General features: G+C 43.8%; 1 protein-coding gene across 5 annotated transcripts in view; it reads left to right on the forward strand.

Annotated features, from left to right (window-relative positions):
- The window catches only part of LOC121575593 (proto-oncogene tyrosine-protein kinase Src-like), a 46,513-nt gene that overhangs the window by 7,802 nt on the left and 26,160 nt on the right, over nucleotides 1-12,551 (forward strand). For 4 of the 5 annotated variants that reach the window (XM_041888780.2, XM_041888781.2, XM_041888783.2 and 1 more), the window contains 5 exons: nucleotides 3,208-3,476; nucleotides 6,374-6,473; nucleotides 7,337-7,354; nucleotides 7,868-7,966; nucleotides 10,433-10,536. In XM_041888780.2, coding sequence (XP_041744714.1) covers nucleotides 3,212-3,476; nucleotides 6,374-6,473; nucleotides 7,337-7,354; nucleotides 7,868-7,966; nucleotides 10,433-10,536 — 586 coding nt within the window. In that variant the 5' untranslated portion in view covers nucleotides 3,208-3,211. The remainder of the gene's footprint in view (nucleotides 1-3,207; nucleotides 3,477-6,373; nucleotides 6,474-7,336; nucleotides 7,355-7,867; nucleotides 7,967-10,432; nucleotides 10,537-12,551) is intronic. The other variant, XM_041888785.2, reaches the window with a different exon arrangement.

Consider the following 12,551-nt stretch of genomic DNA (forward strand, 5'->3'; position numbering starts at 1 on the left):
ACTAACATTGAGCCGTCATCTACCCCCAAGGTGTCTCTCTGTGTGACTAAGCAGCATGACACAGAGGAAGACGTTATTCCTCCCCCACTGGGCTGGCTTTCATTCTGACTACAGATAAATCAGAGCCACACACTCACACATACAGTAGGTATGCATTCTCACACACATTCCCACCCGTATTTACAGATGCACACAGCAGGATATTTTTCCTTTTCCTCTGAAGGTGTGCATGCATGCAAGCATTGCTTACCTTTTCATCTGAGTTTACACACACCCAAACACACACACACAACGGTGTATTAAAAAACCTAAAACAGAGAAGAAAGCACCTCACCTGCACTCGAATGTGTCAAGATCCATTCACACTCATGGGCAAATGCAGCAACACACACACCAGACACAACCATAACCTCAGATGCAGCAGCATACCATTCCCAGTTCATCTGCTCCTCCCCCACCCTCTGTTAGTCACACTCAGCCCTGTCTGTCTGTCACGTGGCTGTCTGTCTTCACACGGCGCTAACACATCTGGACAAGAGGAACATCTATGTGAGAATGCTGTTCATTGACTACAGTTCAGCATTCAACACTATTGTTCCCTTCAAGCTCAACACCAAGCTCAGAGCCCTGGGTCTGGACACCACCCTCTGCAACTGAATCCTGGACTTCCTGACGGGCAGACCACAGGCTGGGAGGATTGGCAACAACACCTCCTCCACACTGACTCTTAACACTGGGGCGCCACAGGGGTGTCCTCAGTCCTCTGCTGTACTCCCTGTTCACCTATGACTGCGTGGCTTTGCACGTCACCAACTCCATCATCAAGTTTGCAGACGACACCACGGTTGTAGGCCTGATAACCAACAGCGCCGAGTCAGCCACTTACCTCAGGGAGGAGGTAAGTAAACTGGCATTATGGTGTCATGACAACAACCTCTCACTCAGCGTCAGCAAAACAAAGGAGTTGATTGTTGACTTCAGGATGCAGAGGAGGGAAAATGCCCCGATCAACATCAATGGGACTGTAGTAGAGAGTGTCACAAGTTTTAAGTTCCTCGGCATCCACATCACCAAGGACTTGTCATGGACCAACAACGCCACCACCCTTGTCAAGAGGGCGCAACAGCATCTCTACTTCCTAAGACGGCCAAATAAATTTGGCATGCCGCCCCGGCTTCTCTCCAAATACTACCGCTGCACCATCGACAGCGTCCTGACCGGTTGCACCATGGCCTGGTAAGGAAATTGCTCCGTCCACGACTGCAAGGCCCTCCAGCGGGTGGTGAAGATGGTCCAGTACATCACTTGGACCGTGCTTCCACCCATCCAGGACATCTACTCGAAACGATGGCTGAGGAAGTCCTGCAGCATCATCAAGGACCCCACACACCCCAGCCACAAGCTGTTCACTTCCTTACCGTCGGGCAGACGGTATCGGAGCACGAGGTCTGATACCAACAGTCTCAGAGACAGTTTCTATCTACAAGCCATCGGACTGCTGAACACTCTTGAACTGGACTGACCACCTGCTCTGATTCTCCCCACTTTAGAACAACTGACTGCTACCAGACTCTTATTACACTTTCCCCCCATCCCCCTTTCCCCAATACACAATGAAATATTGTACTATAAATTGTTCCTTCCTGTATTATACTGATGCTAAAATGTTTATTCTACTCTACTGCCATTTACTCTATGTTCGTATTCTTATTTTGTACTATTTATTATTGTTGTTGCATTGTTGAGAAAGAACCTGTAAGTAAGCAAGCATTTCATTGGATGATGTATCCCGTACATACGACTAATAAAACTTGAAACTTGTCTGTCTGTACACACGCACAGTCACAGTGAGTGTGTTGGAAACAGGACTGTGACTGTGCGTGTGTTGGAAACGGGATGTGAGAGACGCGTGTGTGTGTGTGTCAGCGCTTCTGTTCTCAGGGACAGATCGGAACAGCTGCTCACACACACTAACTGTCTGAAACTGAGAGGCCTGCCGCTCACAACGGAACAAGCTGTGTGCATCATCTAGCATGTAATAGGCGTCCTCACTGTGACTCATTCTGTTGTACAGAGGGAAGAATTGAACTGGAGTTTGTAATTGAGAGTCTGTAAGAACAGGATTCAACTAGAAATGCAGGGGTGGCTAACTAATACTAGAATTACAGATGAGGACGAAAGCAGTGGTGGAAAAAGTACCCAATTGTCATACTTTAGTAAAAGTAAAGATACCTTTTTAATAGAAAATGACTCAAGTAAAAGTGAAAGTCACCCAGTAAAATACTACTTGAGTAAAAGTCTAAAAGTATTTGGTTTTAAATATACTTAAGTATCAAAAGTAAATGTAATTGCTAAAATATACTTAAGTATCAAAAGTAAAAGTATAAATCATTTCACATTCCTTAATAGCAAACCAGACGGCACGTTTTAATTTAATTTATTTAATTTACGGATAGCCATGGGCACACTCCAACACTCAGACATAATTTACAAACGAAGCATTTGTGTTTAGTGAGTCTGCCAGATCAGACGGATGACCAGGGATGTTCTATTGATAAGTGTGTGAATTGGACCATTTTCCTGTCCTCCTATGCATTCGAAATGTAACGAGTACTTTTGGGTGTCAGAGAAAATGAATGGAGTAAAAAGTACATTATTTTGTTTAGGAAGTAAAAGTAGTCCAAAATATAACTAGTAAAGTACAGATATCACAAAAATCTACTTAAGTAGCACTTTAAAGTATTTTTACTGAAGTACTTTACACCACTGAACGAAAGTGTTGTTGCCAACTTCGACCCAGACCAATATTTCCAATCCGCGCAGTTATACACTGTCTTATTGTGTAGATCTGTATTTATTTATGACCAGGTTGCTGTTCATTATTTAAATTTTTTTTGCAATAGAAAACAAAATAAGTGTGCCGTGTCGGACAACTCCAGGTAGTCGCTCCTTGTTTCAGCCTGTTGTATTTTGTTTGGTTCCTAATGAACCCCACCCTGCTGAATTATTATACCGTTGCATGGAAAGGGGTTATATAGAACCAATCAGGAAGAGAGGTGTCTCCAGCCAATCATCAGCTCTGGCTTGAGTGAATTTATTTCAGCGAATTGAATTGAGAGATTGCATTGAATCAAACAGGTCTGAACTGCATTGAGACAGATTAAAATGGATCAACTTGAGATTTGAATTGTTGTTTCTTTTACTCAGGCTGATGGGAGCGGGAAAGAGCAAGCCCAAGGAGCCGGGCCAGCGCTCACTGAGTCTGGATGGCACCATTGGAACAGGCTCGGACAGCGTGCACCACCACCTCAGCCCAGCCCAGCAGACCCAGACCCCCAACAGAAGTCCCGCCGTAGGGGGTGCCAGGCGCGGCCACCACCCCGGGCATGCCCCCACCAACACCCCAGAGCTGGCGCTGTTTGGCGGGATGGACCACACAGGCAGCATCATCTCTCCTCACAGAGGACCACTGGCAGGTAGGTGGAGCAGGAAGTTCCAATGCTGCCTAGGCTGCGTGAAGCAGGGCAAAACATTGTGGAACGTTCAGATGGAAAACGTTCAGGTGGACAAAACATTGTGGAACATTCCAATGGAAATATATTACACGTCTCTCTGTAATGTAAATGTCACACACTTCTTTAATTATAGCTCAATAATAATTTTGGATACAGATTAAGTGTAAGCCAAACATCCTTCCCCAAAGTATCTTTCTGGATTTTGTTTGAGGAAGATCCAAAATGTCATAATTCACACGAATACCCCTTCATCAACTAGACGAAACTGGATTTGATGTCCTAAGGCCCTAAAGCGTAGTTCAGAGATTGGACATTGTCGCTCTAAAGCCGCGCTTAGAAAAACACCCTGAAGAAAGGTAAAGGAACACTTTGCTTATTTTTTACCTCATGTTCATGATATCCAGCACTTACCAGTGTCTTATCTTTTTGACTACAAAACATAGAAACACACCATTTTCACATTTAGACACTGGTATGGTGCTGGATATAATATATAGGAAAGAAAACATATTTGAAGTGTTCCCGTAAGGCTGCAACTGCTTAGAGTGCAAAACCATCTTCAGTTTGACTTTGAAGACTCTCACAGACCAGACAACGTTACAAAATCCAAGTTCAGCGCCAGGCATCGAACTAATGTGTCTAGACTCACCAGATGGTCAGTAATTATTTTGCATCTCCTTTAAAGAGATTGGTTGCCCTCTCATATTAGGGATTTTCTGCAGGCTCGGGTTATCCCCCCGGCAACTAATTAACCAATCAATAATTGGCCCGAGATTCCACGGTCTAAATCAGGTGCTCGTTATAAAGGTATGGCTGAGAAGCTATAGATGTTGTGACCTTCAAGGACTATTGGGCAGTCCTAATGTAAATGCCGATATCGCTTTGCGGGAGATGCTAAATTGTATTATACAGCTCAGCGTTTCCTCTAGTTTTTTTTTTCTGTTGACAAAGTGCAAAGTCCTCCAAAGTAATGCTTTAAGATGTGAAAGACAAAATATTAAATTGAGATGAAACATATTTAAGCGGGGGCAGCAGAGCTAGTAATCCTCCTGCCTAAGTAATGGTTCGGGACAAAGTAATACCCAGTTCTATGAATCTATATTAATATTCAGGTTTATATAAATGTGAGCTGTATATTGCAGGAAGAGGATACTGTTAATTCTGCCTTTTGCCGTTACTCAGATACATGTGTGTTAGCCCAAAACTCCAACAGTGGGGAGAACAAGTATTTGATACACTGCCGATTTTGCAGGTTTTCCTACTTACAAAGCATGTAGAGGTCTGTAAATCTTATCATAGGTACACTTCAACTGTGAAAGACGGAATCTAAAACAAAAATCCAGAAAATCACATTGTATGATTTTTAAATAATTAATTTGCATTTTATTGCATGACATAAGTATTTGATCACCTACCAACCAGTAAGAATTCCGGCTCTCACAGACCTGTTAGTTTTTCTTTAAGAAGCCCTCCTGTTCTCCACTCATTAACTGTATTAACTGCACCTGTTTGAACTCGTTACCTGTATAAAAGACACCTGTCCACACACTCAATCACCAGACTCCAACCTCTCCACAATGGCCAAGACCAGAGAGCTGTGTAAGGACATCAGGGATAAAATTGCAGACCTGCACAAAGCTGGGATGGGCTACAGGACAATAGGCAAGCAGCTTGGTGAGAAGGCAACAACTGTTGGCGCAATTATTAGAAAATGGAAGAAGTTCAAGATGACGGTCAATCGGCCTCGGTCTGGGGCTCCATGCAAGATTTCACCTCGTGGGGCATCAATGATCATGAGGAAGGTGAGGGATCAGCCCAGAACTACACGGCAGGACCTGGTCAATGACCTGAAGAGAGCTGGGACCACAGTCTCAAAGAAAACCATTAATAACACACTACGCCGTCATGGATTAAAATCCTGCAGCGCACGCAAGGTCACCCTGCTCAAGCCGGCGCATGTCCAGGCCCATCTGAAGTTTGCCAATGACCATCTGGATGATCCAGAGGAGGAATGGGAGAAGGTAATGTGGTCTGATGAGACAAAAATAGAGCTTTTTGTTCTAAACTCCACTCGCCGTGTTTGGAGGAAGAAGACGGATGAGTACAACCCCAAGAACACCATCCCAACCGTGAAGCATGGAGGTGGAAACATCATTCTTTGGGGATGCTTTTCTGCAAAGGGGACAGGACGACTGCACCATATTGAGGGGAGGATGGATGGGGCCATGTATAGCGAGATCTTGGCCAACAACCTCCTTCCCTCAGTAAGAGCATTGAAGATGGGTCGTGGCTGGGTCTTCCAGCATGACAACGCCCCGAAACACACAGCCAGGGCAACTAAGGAGTGGCTCCGTAAGAAGCATCTCAAGGTCCTGGAGTGGCCTAGCCAGTCTCCAGACCTGAACCAAATAGAACATCTTTGGAGGGAGCTGAAAGTCCGTATTGCCCAGCGACAGCCCCAAAACCTGAAGGATCTGGATAAGGTCTGTATGGAGGAGTGGGCCAAAATCCCTGCTGCAGTGTGTGCAAACCTGGTCAAGACCTACAGGAAACGTATGATCTCTGTAATTGCAAACAAAGGTTTCTGTACCAAATATTAAGTTCTGCTTTTCTGATGTATCAAATACTTATGTCATGCAATAAAATGCAAATGAATTACTTAAAAATCATACATTGTGATTTTCTGGATTTTTGTTTTATATTCCGTCTCTCACAGTTGAAGTGTACCTATGATAAAAGTTACAGACCTCTACATGCTTTGTAAGTAGGAAAACCTGCAAAATCGGCAGTGTATCAAATACTTGTTCTCCCCACTGTATGTCTAAAATACTGTGTTTTTGTGTGTGTCTGTCCCACAGGAGGTGTCACTACATTTGTGGCGCTCTACGACTATGAGTCACGGACTGCCTCGGACCTGACGTTCAAGAAAGGCGAGCGGCTGCAGATCGTCAACAACACGTAAGGAGATACCCGCTCCATCGTCATATCCCACCTAGACGCACACACTCATCCAGACATAGACAAACCCAAACACACAAGTTTTTCTGTAAACACAGACGCATGCATGCACACTGTATAAACACGCACCTATGAGCTCGCTTGCTCGCGCACTCACTCGTTTGCACACACACAGTGCCCACTTATTCATAATTCCTCGTTAGCCAGACAACACTGTCTGTCTTCTTTCTCTCGACCCCATCACACTACTACTAATGCTTTCAGATCTTACAATGACAGCCTTGTCAGGTCATGTTCATTAGGCACCAAATGAAAGAAAACAAACTAAAACAGCGACGCACTGCCTGTCCTGTAAGAAACACACATTTTAGTTTTTCTTTTTGAACAACGTTAAACGTTTTCTGTTGCATGCTCTAATAAACACAACCCTGATCCTAGCTCTTCTAGTGTTGATTGGCTCTGATAGTATTTTTTAAAATGTTATTTACACGTTTATGACCTTTCCAAAACATCTCGTTGATGGACGCAAGCCAGTTTGTTTCCAAAATCTTCACTATTTGTTCCTTCACTGGGTATTTTGGTTGCAGCAGGAAAAATACAAAATACACAAGTACAACAGCGTTGCATTAAAGACATAACTCATAAGACACTATAGGAAGACATTTAAAATGCATGGTTCAAATACAACCATTTCAGGTCAAGTCATGTGGGAGTTAGGTGCAAATTGACTTGTTTTTTTCCATGTTCAATGGTCTGAAATGCTTGAAGTATGGTCTTGTCTTGTTTGCTGCATTTCACTCTGTTTTTGATGTTCTCTGCTGTTTCTGTTATTTCCCTCTCTCACGCTTCATGGTTTCTCTTAGGAGAAAGTACAGCTTCAGGTCAGTGAACCAGTCCTTTCTGAGCCCCCTGTCTTAACGTATCTCTCCACCTTTCCATTCAACCTGTTTTTCCTCAGAATGTGCACCGAGGTGATGTTTGTCAACCCAACCTACAGCATGTTGAGTAACCACTCTTATTTTGTTGTTGTAAAAATTGCTGCTCACTACAAGCAAACCAAATGATTGTGCTTATGAAGGCAAAGGCGAATTGGCACAGAATGTGCTATAATCAGTCATATTGTTTTCACTTGGTTTCCCTGTTTTGTTCATTCTTATTTAGTCAAGAGAGGTTAAGATACATTTCTTATCCTGTGAATTTCATGGTATGAGCACACAAATCAGTGTCCTACACTGGTTTACTCACGGTGGGGTTTTTAGGCTTCAACCACTGTCAAATAGTGTGTGTCTGATGTGAATGACCAGTTAGTACCTTGAAGGAACCCAGGGAAGAGTTCTGGTTGTCCTAGTCAATAACCCTGTCGTCTCCTCCTCCTCTCCTCTGTCGTGCTACAGGGAAGGGGACTGGTGGCTGGCTCGGTCTCTGACCACCGGAGAAAGCGGTTATATCCCCAGCAACTATGTGGCCCCCTCTGACTCCATCCAGGCAGAAGAGTACATCAACTTTTCTTTCTTCCTGTTTTCTCCCAGGTTGCGGTTTATTGTGGTGAATCTTGTCCTGGAGGCAGAACTGAGCCTTTTCCGCTAGATGGGCCAGCTGCAGTCAACATTTTTTGACTTTTTTTTTTTTTGTCTTCATGTAAAGTTAGACGTTAGGTTTAGCATTGTGGTTAAGGTTAGGTTTAAAATCAGATTTTATGACTTTGTGGCTGTGCCAGCTAGTGACGACTCTCCAGAACAAGATTCATGACGAAAAAACACTAACCTGATTTTCTCTCTATCTATCCTATTTTTGTTGGTTTATGAAATGTAGATGATTTAATAATAATAATAATAATAGCAACACAGCCGTATGTATAGAATGCTCAGATGCTAGGTTTGCAAAATTCTGGTAACATTCCCAAAATTCCCAGGTTTCCCAGAAATTCTGGATTTCTCTAAGGTGTATAAATATGATTATGGACAAACCCATGTAGACAGTAAAATACCCTATTCGCAGATGTACTTCAGTGGGTCTGAATGGGCAAAAGTAGTGCTCCATAGGGAAATTTACCCTCCAAAATCAAAGTTTGTCAGGTGTTTTCAGACATCAAAAGTGGTCTTCTGTTGAGATAACTCCACGTCCCAGGCCATCTGTTTTGTAGATCCAGCTATATGTCACAATTCAAAATGAATGAAAAAGATAAGCACCATACAGTGGGAAAAAAAAGTATTTAGTCAGCCACCAATTGTGCAAGTTCTCCCACTTAAAAAGATGAGAGAGGCCTGTAATTTTCATCATAGGTACACGTCAACTATGACAGACAAAATTAGATTTTTTTTCTCCAGAAAATCACATTGTAGGATTTTTTATGAATTTATTTGCAAATTATGGTGGAAAATAAGTATTTGGTCAATAACAAAAGTTTCTCAATACTTTGTTATATACCCTTTGTTGGCAATGACACAGGTCAAACGTTTTCTGTAAGTCTTCACAAGGTTTTCACACACTGTTGCTGGTATTTTGGCCCATTCCTCCATGCAGATCTCCTCTAGAGCAGTGATGTTTTGGGGCTGTCGCTGGGCAACACAGACTTTCAACTCCCTCCAAAGATTTTCTATGGGGTTGAGATCTGGAGACTGGCTAGGCCACTCCAAGACCTTGAAATGCTTCTTACGAAGCCCCTCCTTCGTTGCCCGGGCGGTGTTTTTGGGATCATTGTCATGCTGAAAGACCCAGCCACGTTTCATCTTCAATGCCCTTACTGATGGAAGGAGGTTTTCACTCAAAATCTCACGATACATGGCCCCATTCATTCTTTCCTTTACACGGATCAGTCGTCGTGGTCCCTTTGCAGAAAAACAGCCCCAAAGCATGATGTTTCCACCCCCATGCTTCACAGTAGGTATGGTGTTCTTTGGATGCAACTCAGCATTCTTTGTCCTCCAAACACGACAATCCTCTTCTGGATCATCCAAATGCACTCTAGCAAACTTCAGATGGGCCTGGACATGTACTGGCTTAAGCAGGGGGACACGTCTGGCACTGGAGGATTTGAGTCCCTGGCGGCGTAGTGTGTTACTGATGGTAGGCTTTGTTACTTTGGTCCCAGCTCTCTGCAGGTCATTCATTATGTCCCCCCGTGTGGTTCTGGGATTTTTGCTCACCGTTCTTGTGATCATTTTGACCCCACGGGGTGAGATCTTGCGTGGAGCCCCAGATCGAGGGAGATTATCAGTGGTCTTGTATGTCTTCCATTTCCTAATAATTGCTCCCACAGTTGATTTCTTCAAACCAAGCTGCTTACCTATTGCAGATTCAGTCTTCCCAGCATGGTGCAGGTCTACAATTTTGTTTCTGGTGTCCTTTGACAGCTCTTTGGTCTTGGCCATAGTGGAGTTTGGAGTGTGACTGTTTGAGGTTGTGGACAGGTGTCTTTTATACTGATAACAAGTTCAAACAGGTGCCATTAATACAGGTAACGAGTGGAGGACAGAGGAGCCTCTTAAAGAAGTTGTTACAGGTCTGTGAGAGCCAGAAATCTTGCTTGTTTGTAGGTGACCAAATACTTATTTTCCACCATAATTTGCAAATAAATTCATTAAAAATCCTACAATGTGATTTTCTGGATTTTTTTCCCCTCAATTTGTCTGTCATAGTTGACGTGTACCTATGATGAAAATTACAAGCCTCTCTCATCTTTTTAAGTGGGAGAACTTGCACAATTGGTGGCTGACTAAATACTTTTTTCCCCCACTGTATTTAAGAACCATATAACATCTTTTTTCTGTGCTTATAATTTCCATTTATTTGGTTGAGGCATATAACTGGATCTACACAATCAATGGCACGAGACGGAAACTCATCTTAACATTACGCTGTTTTTGAGGTCTGAAAACATGAGACCAGCTATGACGACATCCCTTTAAGGTTTAGCTTAGTCACTGTTCCTTCTTACTCACTCTGACCCACTTTCGCAGGTGGTATTTTGGGAAGATAACTCGGCGCGACTCGGAGAGGCTCCTTCTGAGTTTACAGAACCGGCAAGGAACCTTCCTGGTCCGAGAGAGTGAAACCACTAAAGGTGAGAAGAACCTCTGCGAGAGCGACGGCCATTTTAAACATGGATTAGAAGCACTGTTTGATTATTGTCAAATTCCTTGTTGACGTTCTCCTTTCTTTGGTGAAGTAGTCCTTTTTAACACAGAATGAACTGACCAAAAGCGTGAATAGTCTTTATGTCCCGGAGGCCTCTAGCTGTGGCTCGGTGATGTAGGGAGGGGGGTATTTTGGAGGAAGTGGGGAGTGGAGCACCTGTGAATGGGCGGGGGGGTGAATCACACAGGCAGAACTAAATCACTGTGCGAGGGTGCTGGATTACCTCTGGCTATAGAATTTCTGCACACACACACACAGTCACACACACACTCTCTCTTGCCTACACGCACACAAACACACACAGAGGGAGGGTCTAGGGAAAGGGTTTACAGCGTAGGGTGCTTTAGATTTCATTCTGCAGAGTATAGAGCTCATGTGGTGTAGTGTGTAGTTTGGGCTGTAGGTGTTTTAGGTTGTATACTGATGTGTGTACTAGTGTGTAGGGCTTGTGTTATAGTGGGGAGGATCTATGCCATAGTGTTGAGGGTGCATGTATACTAATGTGTACTAATATTTGAGTGAGGAAGGCTTGTGTTGTAGTTTTGTAGTATTTATGCCATAGGGTGTATGGTGCATGCAGAAGTGTGCAGGATTCATGCTTTAGAGCACGTGTCAAACTCCAGTCCTCGAGGGCCGATTGTTTGCAGGTTTTCACTCCTTCATTGTACTTGATTTTAATAATTAAGGTCATTGATAAGTGACCTCCCCTCATCTGGTTGTCTAGGTCTTAATTGGAAACAAATTGCAGACACACGGCCCTCCAGGATTGGAATTGAGTTTTGACGCCCCTGCTTTAGTGGGTAGAGTAAGGTGCATGCTCTAGGTAGTGTGCTTCATTCCTTCAGTCCTGGCTCAGTGGGTACCGTTAGATCATGGTGCTGGCAACATTAGTCTTGCCGCCGGTTTGATCCAAAGTCCGGAGAGCATGATGGTACTTCCTTTCATTACCGGTTTGATTCCCACATGGGCGACATACACTGAGTGTACAAGACATTAGGAACACCTGCTCTTTCCAAGACATAGACAGACCAGGTGAAAACTATGATCCGTTTTGATGTCACCTGTTAAATACTCTTCAATCAGTGCAGATGAAGGGGCGGATACAGGTTAAAGAAGGATTCTTAAGTATTGAGACAATTGAGACATGGATTGTGTATGTGTGCCATTCAGAGGGTGAATCGACAAAATATTTAAGTGCCTTTTGAATGGGGTATGGTAGTAGGTGCCAGGCGCACCGGTTTAAGTGTGTTAAGAACTGCAACGCTGCTGGGTTTTTCATGCTCAACAGTTTCCTGTGTGTGTCAGGAATGGTCCAAAACCCAAAGGATATCCAGCCAACTTGACACAAATGTGGGAAGCATTGGAGTCAACATGGGCCAGCATCCCTGTGGAACGCTTTTGACACCTTGTAGAGTCAATGCCCTGACGAATTTAGGCTGTTCTGAGGTCAAAAGGGGGTGCAACTCAATATTAGGAGGGTGTTCCTAATGTTTCGTACACTCAGTGTATTCTGTGCATGTACATTCAGTGGTCAAGTTTATTAGGTACACCACCCCATTCACAAATCTTTCGCTCCTACAGACAGTGAGGCACGAGGCATCGAGGCATTCAGTTACTGTTCGATTGAACATTAGAATGGGAAAAACTAGTGACCTAAGCAACTTTGAGCAGTGGAGGATCCTCAGAGGAGGAAGGGGAGGACCATCCTCCTCAGTGAATTTCATAAAAATTAAAACAGTAGTCTTAGCAGCACTCTGTAGGGTAGCACCATGGTGTAGCTGGAGGACGGTTAGTTTCTGTCCTCCTCTGGGTACATTGACTTCAATACAAAACCTAGCAGGCTCAGGGTTCTCACCCTCTTCCATAGACTTACACAGTAATTGTGACAACATCCGGAGGATGTCATCCAACCTATCAGAGCTCTTACAGCATGAACTGACA

Source organism: Coregonus clupeaformis, chromosome 10 (genome assembly GCF_020615455.1).
Source record: "Coregonus clupeaformis isolate EN_2021a chromosome 10, ASM2061545v1, whole genome shotgun sequence".
NCBI classification, from domain to species: domain Eukaryota; kingdom Metazoa; phylum Chordata; class Actinopteri; order Salmoniformes; family Salmonidae; genus Coregonus; species Coregonus clupeaformis.